Source organism: Sus scrofa, chromosome 9, assembly GCF_054392235.1.
Source record: "Sus scrofa isolate SSC_HxYL_T2T_F1_AM1 chromosome 9, Sscrofa_HxYL_maternal_Yorkshire_Landrace_v2.0, whole genome shotgun sequence".
NCBI classification, from domain to species: domain Eukaryota; kingdom Metazoa; phylum Chordata; class Mammalia; order Artiodactyla; family Suidae; genus Sus; species Sus scrofa.
In genome coordinates this window covers 38,302,952-38,318,526 of record NC_139391.1, presented here as the reverse complement: position 1 = coordinate 38,318,526, position 15,575 = coordinate 38,302,952, and the positions used below count along the sequence as shown (strand labels likewise).

Genomic DNA, 15,575 nt, shown 5'->3' with positions numbered 1-15,575 from the left:
GTCAACAGAAGTCGTCAAACAGATTATTCAGCAAGACACCAGCGTGGTCCGTGCGAAGGAAAAAGCGCTCACCTGTGATGAGAGCGTCGGGTCGGGACTGCTCTTTTCTCCAAGCCGGTACAAAGACTGTGACATCCTTGTGGCCTCTTTCCAAAAACCAGTCCACTGCCAATTTTATTCCTCGGCAGGAAAATACTTCTTTGTTTCCATGGCTGAAAGATATGTTTAGAACACTTTTACAACACAACCAAACTGAAATTCAACTCAGTTAACTGAGATGGGTGAATAGAAATGATAACATAAGGAAAACAGTAAAAAGAAACTCAATTTTAGAAGGCGTTTTATGGCTCATTGAAGCATTAAAGCAACTGAGCAGTAGAAAATCTTTGAGGAAAAAAAAAAAAGAAAACTGGGATGGTAATTCCACGAAGAATAAAGCAAAGTGAGTTTTCAAATGTGAAGTTGCAAAGGGTCACGAGTTAGAAAGATACAAGCTCTTTTTGATAAGAGGGGAAAAGGGGCCTCAGCCACAGCAAGAGTAGTTTCAGTCAAAGGTAAAAGAGAACCTCATAGAAAAAAATCTGTAGAAATGGTAAAATGGAATACTTATGTATCTAAAAACTTTTCCTTCTCAAGAGATCTGATGTGTATATGTCAAGCCAACAATTAAGTAATGCACAACATTTATCTGGTGACCAATGTAAAACAACACACACACACACACACACACACACACACACACACACACACACACACACACACGCATGCGCGCTCAGAGGAAAAACCCAAATGCTTAATCTCCGGCAGGAAACCCTTTCCATGTCCTTCATTGAAAAGACACCTGGTTTCTGTTTAACAACATTGTGTCGGGCAAGGATTAAAGATGACAAAGGGGCATTCAAAACTGGATTAGTGGTTTTAGTGCCTAAAAGAAAATGCCCAACTAAAAGTGCAGTCGTTCCATAAATATTTATCTAGCGCCAGGCTCTTTTTGTGCGCTTTAACCCGGTAAATTCAAAATAACACTTATTCTAAGGTTTTTAAAGAAAGAGTCTCCTGCTTTGAATGCAATAATGACATTCTTTTACAGTTTGAGCTCGGAAGGATTCATTCTTATTTAACAGAGGAGACAGATATTTTTTATTTCTTGGGGCTAAGGAGGGCTGAATGGAATAAAGTAAGTAAATGCTGTGAACTTTTAGCACAAATCAAACATTAGGTATACTGATACATTGTTTTAGTGGTCCCTTGGGAGGCTCTAGGACCATCTAAACATGGCTCATCACCAAGAAGAAATATGGCTAAATCATATCTGAAGGACAAAACAGAAACAGACCAATCTGCTCTGTAGATGGTGAAGGCTGCAGATGCAAAAAACAGGAACTGTTTATGTTCCACAGACCCGACCTCGTGGGCTGGGGCAAGATGAGAGGTGGAATCTGACGCACTGAAGTTGCAGAGAAAGGGGTAGGGGAGGGGGGAAGCTTGAGGGATATTACCTTGGGATCTGGGCTACCCCACAGCCTCGAAAATGCCCCAAACAAATGATACAGAGCAATGTTAGGTTTCATGGAAAATACTGGAATTTAATCAGCCTTCTGGAAAACTAGAAAATGATGGCACCATCTCTTGTGAGAAAACATAGCCTAATTATTCCTCAATACAAAACTAAACTTGCTAAGACCTAACTATAGTTTTATTTTGCATTAATGCTTTGAGATTGAAATGTACTATGCTCTGCTAGTCACTATAGCATTTGAGATTTGAGTGCTGAACTGTTTCTGGCTCTGGAGAGTGGAATGCATAAGCTTTTCCTTCCAGGTGACTTCATTTGGTAAAGGTGACCATCACATTTCACTGTAGAAAATAGAATATTCCATCCTCTAACTAAAGAACCTTTGTAAAATGTGTGAAAACAGCAAACCACTTATAAACATGGAACAAAGATTCTATAGATGCTAACACAGGTATTACATAATGTTACATACTACATTATTACGCTAATATTAATAATTACTCTACTAGGAAAGCTTGTTCTCATTATCCACTCCTTGCCCTCTGCCCACAGGACTGACCCCCATCCCACAACACCTCCCAGGGAGAACACAAGCTGAAGGGTGTGGGCACACCCTGGGAATGGCAAATGGAAACATATCCACCATCAATGGACCCACATCTATCTCTGATCTTGTTGAGAAAAAACTATCCCCCATCCCCAACATTTGTTTAAGAAACTATAGTCAAATTCTCTGTTATTTTCAGCTAAAGACATCCTTAACTGCTACCTTAGCCATAAGGTAAACCAACAGAAAACTGGCAAAGCTCTACTAATATCAGACAAAAATGTATCTTAAGGCAAAAAACCGTACTAGAGATAAAATGTTATTACATAATGGTAAAAAGGGAACGATTCACAAGGAAGCTATAACAATTGTGACCCCAGTCTCCATAGGAGTAATGCAAAAAGATCAGAGGATTATTAGAAGAAATGAACAAATCCACAATCATACTAATTGACAAATGATGCAGAAAACATTTAATAAGCATATAGGGAGTTCCCGTCGTGGTGCAGTGGTTAATGAATCCAACTAGGAACCATGAGGTTGTGGGTTTGGTCCCTGCCCTTGCTCAGTGGGTTAATGATCCGGCATTGCCGTGAGCTGTGGTGTAGGTTGCAGACGCGGCTCAGATCCTGCATTGCTGTGGCTCTGGCGTAGGCTGGCAGCTACAGCTCCAATTGGACCCCTAGCCTGGGAACCTCCATATGCCACGGGAGCGGCCCAAGAAATGGCAAAAAGACAAAAAAAAAAAATATATATATATATATATAGACAACTGAGCAATCAATTACAAGCCTCATCTAATGAGACACATACAAAACCATGCACAAAATTAAAGAGATCAAGAACCAAGGAAAAGTTACAAAATTGGCTGTGCACTGGGCCACAGAATATACCTCAATATATATCAAGAATTTGTATCATACAATGTTCTCTGACAATACGTTACTAATGATTAGTGTTACTATACACCAGAAACCAATTTAACAATGATCTCACTTGTAATAGTAACAAAAACTATGAGCTCTATAGCTCAGGGGTTAGAGCACTGGTCTTATAATAGTAACAAAAACTAAACAAATCTAAAGAAGAAAAGATATTATAAGAGCTTTATAGAGAAAATGAAAATCGAAAACCTGCATTTGAGGGCATAAGAGAAGACCTAAACGAAAGGAACAATATACCATTTTCATGGATAATAAGACCCAAATTAAACTGTAAGTGCATTGAAATCCCAAGAAAAGCCCTCAAAGGGCTTTTATGGAGCTGGAGATCCTAACATTAATACGGAGAAACAAAAGGCCAAAGAGAGTCAAGGAATTCTGAAGAACAAAAGAGGAGGAACTTCCCCGCTAGCTCTCAATACTTTTACAGAAAACTATAGAAGCCCAATCAACCTCATATTGGTACAAGCAGAGATTAAAAAACAGAAAATACGTAACAAAGAAGTGAGCCTAAGATCTCTCACTCTCTCACACACACATGTGTGTATAAATGTGTGTGTAAATAATACAAGATCTATGAAGAAAAGAAGGGTCATTTAACAAATGGTACTAGGGCAATTGATTATTTACGTGACAAAATAAAATTGTATTTTTACCTCATACCATACATAAACTATATATAGATCGAGGATTTATAAATGAAAATATTATAAAACTTTTAGAAGAAATATAAAAGACATTCATGCCAGGATAGAGAAATATATTATTTTTTTTTTTTGCTTTTTAGGCCTGCATCTATGGCATACGGAAGTTCCCAGGCTAGGGGGTCGAATCAGAGCTACAGCTGCTGGCCTAGGCCACAGCCACAGCAACATGGGATCCAGAGCTATGTCTTGCAACCTACACCACAGCTCACGGCAACACTGGATCCCTGACCCTCTGATCGAAGTCAGGGGTTGAACCTGTATCCTCAGGGAGCCTAGTCAGGTTAGTTACTACTGAGCCACAATGGGAACTCCATAACCAGTCTTTTTTTAATGCAATAGTTATGAACAGTGAATTCACAAAAGAGGAAACTCAAATGGGAAATACTTCTTAAAGAAGACACAACCACATACTATCAGGGAAAAGAATGATACATTTGAACATATAAAACTTCTTTATGAAAAAGACTCCATAAACAAAATAAAAATGCCACAGACAGGGAGAAAATATTAGCAATATACAGGACTAATGAAAAGACTAGTACTCATAAAGTATTCCTATACATCGAGAGGGGTAACCAGTCTTTTTTGTTGTTGTTGTTCTGCTTTTTAGGGCCGCACCTGAGGCATATGGAGGTTCCCAGGTCAGGGGCTGAATCAGAGCTATAGCTACTGGTCTACACCAGAGCCACAGCAATGTGGGATCCAAGCTGTGCCTGTGACCTACACCGCAGCTCACAGCAACGCCAGATCCTTAACCCACTGAGCGAGGCCAGGGATCGAACCCGCAGCCTCATGGTTCTTAGTAGGATTCGTTTCCACTGAGCCATGACGGGAACTCCGTAATCACCTTTTTAATGCAATAGATATGAACAGTGAATTCACAAAAGAGGAAACTCAAATGACCAAGAAACATATGAACAAATGCTCAATGGTGAAGAAGTACAAATTAAAGCCAAAGTGAGGCATCACTTCACACCCATCATATCGGAAAAAGTAAAGTCTGCAAACACCAGATGTTGCCAAGGATGTGTGAAAGCAGGAACTCATACATCACAGGTGGGAGTGTAAACCGGTGTGACTATTCAGGAGAGCAATTTGGCAATACTTCATGGAGTAGAAGGCGTGTTTTCTCTCAAACATAGTAATGTCACATCCAGGTATGGTAAAACCCCACGGTAAGCTGAAAACAGATTTGAAGCGTTAGCAGTTGGCCCAGGCTTTAGATCACCCTGGGGGCGGCTAACGTCTTCTCCTCTGTGGGGTAGGTTCCCACACCTCCAAGACTTTCCCAGCCAATCTTCTCCTCATTAGGCCAAAGAAATGAATGCTAACTAGGAAACCCCTGCCTGTGCCAAGACCCAGAATCACCCCTGGTAATAGTGAAAGCCTGAGCAGACAACTACCAGGAGGCTCCAAACTGCACGTGGGACTTCCACAGACCGGGAGAGGCTGGGGAGACTGAATTTGACCTAACCTGGCTGAGGCGAGTTGAAGGATGTGAGTAATCATATGTGCTGGTTATGATATAAGAGGTAACTATAGGAAGCTCTGATAAAGAATTATAACAACAGAGCAAGCCTGATGAAAAAAATCAGGAACAAAAGAAAAAAAAGGATGTCAGAGTAGCTCAATGTAGCTATGGGTGCAAATTAACTGTCTGTTGAGTGTTTACTAAAAAAGTAGGATGAAGAGGTCCCTGGTGGCCCAGTGGGTTAAGGATCCAATGCTGTGGCTCTGATTACAGCTGTGGTGTGGGTTTGATCCCTGGCCCGGGAATTTCTGTTTGCTGTGGGCACAGCCAAAAAAAAAAAAAAAAAAAAAGGAGGATGATGTTTATAAACTGTGGCTTTAACTCCAAATAAATAAAGAAGGAAATTCATTATACTTCTGTAGCCACTTATGGGCTATATCTGCAGGCACTGAGGTTTTTTTTTTTGTTTGTTTGTTTGTTTTTTTCTCAGTAGTAAAAATAGCTAACTCTCTATTTGTGAATTGGCATGTTCCTTTGGGCCTCAATTTCCTTCTTATTTCAACAATTTGGCAATAAGGATGGTGTATCTCAAGTGAGTCCAGTGAAATTGTTAGATTTGTGGCCACCTTTGATTCAAGAGAAGGTAGGAGACCCTGAGTGTTTGCTAAAAAGTGTCCCTTTGACTACTTTGGCTCAGTGGGATTGGGTTCCCGGGGAAAATGCCAAACTCTCACTGCCAATTCTGAGTTACTATTGAGCAAAATGGATAATACTTGAAGGTTGCATGTGATTCAACCCTGGCTTTAATGTAGAAAAAATCCAAGGAGCCTGCCAACAGGTCTCTTTCTTAAAAGGCTTATTTTACTCTGTCCTGTTTGGAATAGGCATGCTTATAAAAAAAAGTCCTGCTTTGCAAATGGCCAAAGGAAAGCTCATTTGAAGTAGACAGATTGGTATATTTATATTTAGGAAAACCCTACTTAAAATAAAAAGATCATTGTATCTCTGGCTCTCAGGAAATAAATGAAAGAGTGAACTGGACAGCCCAAAAAGAATGAATAAAAAAAAAAGTGAAGGAAGAGATCAACAAACTGAAAGCACCTTTCTCAGCCCTTCTCTGCTTCAATCTGGGGCCGAGAAGGAGGAGAGGATGACCTCTTGGACTGATGGTTCCCAAGGGCTTCAGGATCTGGGCATAACTTCCCTTTGGAAGGAGGAGAGCTGCCCGCCTGACTTGTATGTTCTGGCGTGCATGCCACCTCCAAGATTCCCCTACACTCAATATGCAAAACACAGCCAAGGAAGCAGACATGACTCAGAGGAAGGAAAAGGACTCGGAGAATTTGAGTAAGAGACTGTCTAGCATTAAGGCAAGATAACCTATAAGCACTAACTTGGAAGGAAGGGCAAACAAAAGGAGTCAGGCTGCCGAACAGCAAAATGAGCCTGAAACTACAGCGCCACACAAACCAACCAACCTAGTTTTCACCTCAGTGTGGAGCTCCAGGGACTCATGCTTCCTAGAAATTATCCGGTACTACTGGGTGGATCAGATGTAGTAAGAGTACCACGCCCCTTCCCCTAGCTGATATCTATCCTAAGAGTTATCTTCCGGTGCCTTGGAAAGATGTGAAAATGTGCCAAAGTTTTCTCCTGCGTGTTTTCAGTTTACAGCCCTGTGCGTGATACCGGCGGATGCTGGAGGGTTGTCTCGGATGAGCCTGCCTGGCTGACAGGACAGGCAGGATAGGGGCAAGGGGAGTGTGGTGGCCTCAGGCACCTTCTCCAACAACCCAGGCTACCCCTAAGGCCTTGGACACCCACTGTGATGCGCTGCTGAGGGTGCACTCCAAAGTCTTTGTGCAGAAGACAGCCTGGGAGAAGCTGCAGCACTGCCGCTGCCTGAGTGCCCTAGTGATCGCCATCGGTGGTTCACCGGGGCGTTTTCCAAATTAATGGGGGTGATTCAGGGGTGGATCAGAATATACCCTTAATCCCCTCTACTCTCGTGGTAGCCTTGTTGCTGGAATTCAAGCACAAGAAAGAGAAAAGGTGTCTGTACCACAAAGGATCGCTTCCCAGGTACTGGCCACAGTAATCTAGTTTGGGGGGGAAATGGAGAAAAGTGAAGACAAAAAGAAATTTGAGATTTCAGGGCCATGTGCCTAGTTTGAGTTATTCACAAAGGTGTGGGACTCCAAGGCCTCTCCAATGAGATAAACTCATAGAGTCTCAGGATGTTAATGTTGCCGAGATAAAAATTACCAGACCCTCATGGCTCCAGTGCAATTGTTACAAAGCTCTTGAGTTCCTCCTGGGCAGCCTGGCCGGCTCCGCTCCCGCCCCGAAGAAGGAAAGGGGTTGGCCTGTTCCTCTCCCTGCCCCATAGGAAAATATTTGTTCCCAACCAATCAGCAAATGTACCCTAAGACCTCTCCTCTCTTCTTTGTTCCTGGGCTACAAAAATAGACAAAGGTGCACTGGGGGTCAGCTTTTCCTGATCATCAGGAAGTCAACCCGCTGTGCTGGCAGCGCTTCTTGTCTCAACGAACTCGTCTTTCTCTTCGCCCCACTCAGTCTGGAAATTCTTTTCTAACTGGCGTATGGACCATCACAAAAGGGAGCAGACACTTTTCTGGGGTGAAGAGCAAATAAGATAGGACAGACTGATGGGACGAGACCTCCTGTATAAACCAACGGCTACCATATTCCATACTTCAAGTAGAGGACTTTTAAAACTCTTGGGAGAGGAGGCACCTGAGTGAGTGAATATGTGCAGAGGTCTGTGTGCCATGGGCCAGATTTTGAATGGGAGGTTTTCTAGTATCAATGGCGATTAACTTGCCACACAGGAAACTAACTGCTGGTTTATCAGTCACTGCGACTTCCCTGACAGATTTCTGTAGTTCATTGTAGAGCTTATTCTAGACAATAAGATGAAATTAATTTGCAGACCAAGCTGTGAAAAGGGCTACACAGGTCTGGATTGGGGTAACCCATGTCCCATTACTTCTATCCAGGGGCTCCCACACACAGAGTTTTCAGACATAGGCAACTTCTAGTGAACTACAAACTGGAAACCAAGGGAAGTTAAAATGAACACAAATTATCTTGACAAACATTTTCTTCATAAGACTTGTGCTATCATAACTTTTCATTATTCTATAAATTTACTTGATCTCACTTTTATTTATTCATATATACAACAACATATTTGAAAAGCCCCTCAATTCTACTTTTCTGTCTTTGACAGAAGGGCAATTCCATAAGCACTCAAACTAAGATGATGTTCGCTACACCATATACTCTTTCCACTAGAGAGCTCTGAAACACACTTGCTTATTATGTGCCATTAAATTAGACACCTGTGATGGGTAATAAATTATAAAGGCAATTTTGTAATGCAGAGAAAAATTCAGGGGACCATATAGTTTAATGTAGTTTGCCTCAATACAGGACCGAGACGAGCAGGAAAATGGGTGAATCATTCCATGTACCTTATCTAGGAAATATAATTTCATGTATTATATATAAATATATACATATCATAGCTATGTATGTATATTACATATATTATATGTACAAATAATATACATATTTATATATAACACATACATAGTTATATATAAATATATATATCATTAACTAGGTTAACCACAGGACCGGAAGGGTCATTTTAGAACCATAACTGTTATCTTCCCGTGGTAGACACAGGGAGCAACTGAAAAAACTGGAGAAACCTAAAAAGGGAATGAAGGCATCTATCAAAGAGGACCACTTCTTCTTAATTCTTTTCAATTCTTTTCATGGCATTGAAAAAAACAGGAAGAAATAAGGAGTCTTTTACCAATTTTCTTTTATTTCCTCAAATTTGATTTTGCTTTAGTTGGAGCAATTGCTTTGAATTAATATATTACTTATGATGCTTGCAAAGAACCTTGGAAATCATAGGTAATTTTTATTTTCTTATTTTCTAAAATGTATGTAGTAAGTATATCCTTTATAAGATCAAAGGAAAGCCATTCTTTTTTTTTGCTTTTTAGGGCCGCACCCTGTGGCACGTGGAGATTCCCAGGCTAGGGGTTGAATTGGAGCTATAGCTGCCGGCCTACACCACAGCCACACCAGATCCAAGCCGCACCTTTGACCTACACCACAGCTCACGGCAACGCCTGGATCCTTAACCCACTGAGCAAGGCCAGGGATCGAACCCACAACCTCATGGTTCCTAGTTGGATTCATTTCTGCTGCGCCACGAAGGAACTCCCCAGGAAAGTCATTCTTAAAAGTTTTCCCATAAGTCATCTAAAAACTAACTGTAAAAATCACACCTCGAGTGGCATTTTTAGGACTACTAATATTAAATTAGCGCTACTAATTATATAACAGTAATAATACTACTAATACTACTGCTAAATAGACGTGGCTATTCATGAATAGGCCAAAACAATGAAAATAATACAGTGTCTGGAATCAGCCATGAATTTAAGTATTTTCTTTGGTACCTCTCTGTGTGACCTTGGCAAGTTTCTCCTATTTAAAATGGAGATAATCCCACCAAGGTTACAGGGTTATGAGAACTGAACAAGGTACCACCCACAGAGCACCCAGCCAAGCACATGGTGCACAGAAGGCTTCAACAAGTGTGAGTTCCTTCACTTTCTTATGGCCCTTTGGTTCTAATTTTTAGAAAATGGAAAAAAGCCTACTTTGGAATGAAAATGAAACCATTAAATCTTTAATAGTTTTAATCTCACCACTGATAGTAAAATGTGCTTTTTAGATCAATGTGTTTGATGTGTGGAGAGCACTAAACAGTTTTAATTTTTAAAAGAAACCAAAAAGAGATCAAGGTAATTAGGGGACTCAAAATACAAACTCACTGCTTTTTTTTAAATAACCTTCTCTATATCATCTTTTATTGAAGCCCAAAACTTGACCCACAAGGTTGCTATACCCTTCACTGGAAGATTCAAGTATGATTACAAAACTTGTGACTTTAATGGGTCAGTATATCAAGCTACATATATAGTGATAAGGATACAAGTTTGTTAGTGAAGTGCCTACAATGAAAAATATGAGTTAAAAGTATCCTTTTAAACTGGAAAACCATATTTGAATCTCCAGTGCCAAAGTTCTTCAAATTTAGATACAGTTAATTATATAAATATAATAATAAAAATATTTATTAAACACTAAATTATTAATAAACCTAGGTGCTCTTCAAGTAGTGGATGATTTTATTTTTTCAATTCTTAGGCCTGACTGTACATAACCATGTTGGATAGATGAAAGTTTAAAGGACACTTTTAAACACAAATGCCTTTCTGATGTTTGATGATGGTTACGCCTATTCCGTGTTCCTTAGGCAGGGAGGGAGTGCAGCTGGAGAGCATCTTTTTTTTTTTTTGGCTGCACTTGTGGCATGTGGAAGTTCCTGGACCAGGGATCAAACCTGCACCAGAGCACCAACCCGAGATACTGCAGTGATAAAGCCAGATCCTTAACTTACTGAGCCACAAGGGAACTCCTGGATATCCTCTTCAAAATAGAAGGGGATATTTTACTTCCCATCATTGTAGCCTAACTAAATTTCATATTGTATTTGAGAACCTATAATGAATCCTGTGTGCTGACTCATGGGCATCTAGAAGTTTTTCTTTTCTATTGAAGGCTCATAATGATTGCTTTATGCCTATTCTGGCACTTTTATAGCTACTCAGCTTTTAATCTCTGATGTCTTCCCTATTGCACCAAGCACTTCGATCCTAAACCTTGTGCACAGAAAACTAAATTTATGTTTCCTTGTTACAGATAACTTAAGCAATGTTTATCAAGTTGTGTTTCAAATAAATCCCACCGAGTGGCTCAGAGGCCCTTCTAGGGAGCAAGAAAGGGGATTTTTAATTGGGGAACACAGCCCCCACCTAAATCCTCCAATTCAAATTCTGTGCTTTTGTTTGTTTTAAATACCAGGCTTCCTTGCAAGATTAGAAGGATTGTTGTATCGATTTGAAAGAAATTAAAAGTCTGAAAAATTTTGATTTGGGACAAAGAAAATTTCAGCATCAAAATTATAGCGGCTGTCTTAACATGAAATAGCTATTACCCTCCTGGTACGGACACAGTGGCAGTGTGGCCAAGAGAGTTTACAGAATGGAAAAGGGTAAGGAAAAAGGAAAGGAGAAAGATTTCCTAACCTTATAAGGTCCATAATTTGAAGCCAAAATTAATAACAGGAAACACACTGAGCTAATCTAGATCCAAGTGGGTCATTAGTCTAAACACAATGAAGAGAACATATCTAAGGAGATGTTAAGTAGATGTAAAAATGTCTTCAATATTAACAGAAGTGGAAAACATGGACTTGAATCACTTTTTCCTATATCTTCTGGAGTAGGATATCTTTTTAAAAGTTTCCGGTCCATTTGGTCGAAGATTGCTCAGCATTTGGTTGTAATTTTGTTTTTAGGAGAGAAGTTGAGCTCCAGTCCTTCTATTCTGCCGTCTTAATCCTGTCTCCTCCTATTTCTTATAATTGGGTAACATTTCCTATTTCTTATAATTGGTAAAACTAGTTAAATTCATTATGAACTTTATTCATGTGTAATAGGAATACTAATGTTGCTATTTCCTAGGAAAAGGTTTTTTATTTATTTTTTTCCCCGCTTTTTTTAGGGGGCTGCACCTGCGTCATATGGAGGTTCCCGGGCTAGGGGTCTAATCCGAGCTACAGCTGCCGGCCTACACCAGAGCCACAGCAACACCAGATCCGAGCCTCATCTGCGACCTACACCACAGCTGACAGCAACGCTGAATGCTTAACCCACTGAGCAAGGCCAGCAAATGAACCCACAACCTCACTGGGTTCCTAGTTGGGTTTGTTAACCACTAGCCATGATGGGAATGTCCCATCCTAGGTTAAGGTTTAAATAAGAACATTTGAAATAACAGGAAAGCTTACTGACCATTCATCTGTTAAAATTCATGATTGGACTTCCTTTGTCGTACAGCAGGTTTAGGATCCAGCATTGTCATTGCACTGGCTGGGGTCGCTGCTAGGCATGGGTTCCATCCCTGGTCTGGGAACTTTCATATGCCATGGGTGGGGCCAAAAAAGATAAACTTCATGATTGATGACAAGTAGAAGTATATACTTAGGGTTATGGAGAGATGCTGTAGAGTATAGCTAGTATCTGTCTTGGCCAGACTCCACACTGATATAATTTAAGTACAGAAAAAAAACTAGTTCTGATTATCTGATTCTTTTCATAGTATCTAAGGATCTTCTCTTCCTCTCTTTCTTTCTTTCTTTTTTTTTTTTTTTTTCTTTTTACAGCTGCACCTGCAGCATAGGGAAGTTCCCAGGCTAGGGATGAATCAGAGCTGCAGCTGAGGCCTACACCACAATGACAGCAACACCAGATACGAGCCCCATCTTAGACCTACACCACAGCTCGTGGCAATGCCAGATCCTTAACCCACTGAGTGAGGCCAGGGATTGAACCTGCATCCTCATGGAGACTAGTTGGGTTCTTAACCTGCTGAGCCATGATGGGAACTCCCTCTAAGGATTTTCTTTAAGAGAGTAAGAGAACTGGGACCCAACCAATTAACCTGTTAGTACCTACAGGACTCATCTAGAGGGAAATTAAGCTGTCCTTCAATTAATGTTAAGCCTCTACTACAGTTGGGACTTAAAAAACATTTCGCTGAACAGATATCCAATAGAAGTATAATATGAACCACATACATAATTTTAAATGACCTAGGATAGCACATTTTAAAATGTAAAATGCAAGTGAAGTTAATTTTAGTGAACTATTTAACCCAAAAACTATCATTCTAACATATAATCAGCATAAAAAGTTGCTGATATAATACACGTATTTTTCCATGAAGTTTTAAAAATCTGAAACGTATTTTACATATACAGAAAACCGCAATTTGGAGACAGATTTCAAGAGCTCAACAGCCACAGTGGCCAGTGGTCACTGTACTGGACCATGCAGGTCCACCACACCTAATTTTGACACATTTTTGTTGAGAGCTGAAACTAAATTTGAGTGAACTCTGGCAAGCTGTAGTCTCACACCGGTAGTCTACTCAAAACACTTGGAGTCGGTGTCCAGGAGGATTTTACTGACTATAAGACAAGTCTGTACTAAAATAGTAAATAGGCAGCAGGACAGCAAACCCACAAAACGACAGAAGGCAAGTTTCGGAGCCCAGGCAAGACGGCTTTCAGCATTCAAATTCACACTGACTGGAGTTCTCAAGTCCATATAGCCTTGTGCCTTTAAAATGATTAATCTATATAAATAAATCCCTCTTACACAAGCTGCTAAATTCTGCTTGTATTTTATAAACATTGAAGCCTTGCTTACTATTCTTGTTTTTGGCCATGCCCATGGGCAGGTGGACGTTCCTGGGCCAGGGATCAAACCTAAGTCACTGCTATGACAATGCCGATTTCTTAACTGATAGGCCACCAAGGAACTCCCACTGTTCTTGCTATAAATTAAAGTTATCACATCTTGGGCATTTTTCTGTTCATATTCTGGCTCTGATTTCTGTTGAGACTTTAAGAAAATGACTTCAGCGTTCACCACTCTTACTTCATATATTTGCAGAAGCTGAAGTAGAATATGGAGATAAAATTTTAATGAAGTCAGGTGACTATGTCAAGGAAACATACTGAAGAAATTAAGTCATCCAGACCTAAAATCACAGGTAAATTAAAACATTGGACTTGCTTAAGGAAAAATGAATTTAAACTATTGGATACCTGTGGATAGAGACTAATTCTATACTCCATACTGAACTACCTCAGGTTTAATGGGGTCTAATGGGTTTTCTGTTTGTTTTTTTTGGCTTTTTACGGCAGAACTTGCTGCATCCCTGAGGCTAGGGGATGAATTGGAGCTACAGCTGCCGGCCTACATCACAGCAATGCAGGATACAAGCTGAGTCTATAACCTACACCACAGCTCTCAGCAATGCCGGGATCCTTTACCCACTGAGCAAGGCCAGGGATTAAACCTACAACCTCACGGTTACTAGTCTGATTTTTTCCCACTGTGCCACGACAAGAACTCCCACAATGGGGTCTAATGTTTTGAAGAATTGTTAAGTTACTTGGAGGAAATAAAAAAGAATCACAATATTATGAGAATTTCATTTCAGAAACATGATAAATATTACTTATGCTTTATTTCTAGAGTATACATTTCATGTTATATCTATATTATCAAGTATCTGACCTATTAAGAAAAGAGGCGAATTTGCTGAATGACCAATTAGCTACATTACTGAGAGGTTTTTGCTTTTTTAAGAATTAAAATTAACTGCAGCTTTTTGCCAGTATTTGTTAGTCCAGTTCCAGTAGATATACATTGCATTCTGTTTCATATTTCAGAAACCAAGAACCTTTATGCAGAAGTTGAAGGCTTTCTCTAAACTAAGTTTACTCTCTTTTCTATTTTTGAATATTTCTGTCTTCTGTGTTCCTGTATCTCACAATGAAATTGTGATCACAATTATGCTAGACTATGATTTAGGTATGTGTCAATTTGGGGTGAACTGTTTATTCAACAAATGTGCCCAGAACTTCTATCACTGTGGCACAATTTTTAAGAAGATATTAATAAGCTGTAAGCAGAAGCGTGCTCCCTGCAAGGCAACACAGGATCCCTGCAGATTGGGGACCTACGCTGTATATTACGGATGTAAGGCTTGTCCCTGGGCAATTGTGGACTCACTCAGATCTGACAGTCCAAGTCTTCTTTACAAAACTGTAGAAATCATTGAACAACTGATGATATAGACTTGAAGAATTAAAAGTTATCTATAGGTCATAAGAATAAGATGGACTGCTAAATTGTTATTACTTGTTGAATAAAAAAAATGAAACAACTAAGTTTTCATTACATTAGTTGCTATATTCTAGATTAAAATATAGAATCTAGCTCTTTAATGTAATAACTAATTTACTGAGCACCTATTATATGCCAGGTACTTGGTGTTAATTATCTTTAATTCTAATAACAAGTTTGTAAGATTGGAGTATCCCTTTTTGCATTTCTGAAAATTGCAAGTGGAGTATTTAAACAACTTAGAATCACAAAGGTAGTATGTAGAGAATTAATTTTTTAAGTCTATTTTCATAATTTTAATAAATATGGCTTTCTTTCCTACTTTTAATTTACATCTAAAGAATCATTTAAGTTAGTTCCATGGCTAGCATTTAAAAGAAACTAAAATATATTCATCTTATATATGGAATATATCTGCCTAAGAAATCAGGAAATAAAATAGTACTAAATTTTTAACTCACCCTCAACTTATTATAATTTATGATGATGTGTACAAATTATGTAATAGATTTGCTAAA

General features: G+C 39.5%; 1 protein-coding gene across 6 annotated transcripts in view; it reads right to left on the bottom strand.

Moving 5' to 3' along the window:
- Positions 1 to 15,575, bottom strand: part of ZC3H12C (zinc finger CCCH-type containing 12C) — an 88,350-nt gene that overhangs the window by 28,367 nt on the left and 44,408 nt on the right. For all 6 annotated transcript variants that reach the window (XM_021102346.2, XM_005667309.4, XM_084975962.1 and 3 more), the window contains exon 3: positions 73 to 212. In XM_021102346.2, coding sequence (XP_020958005.1) covers positions 73 to 212 — 140 coding nt within the window. The remainder of the gene's footprint in view (positions 1 to 72; positions 213 to 15,575) is intronic.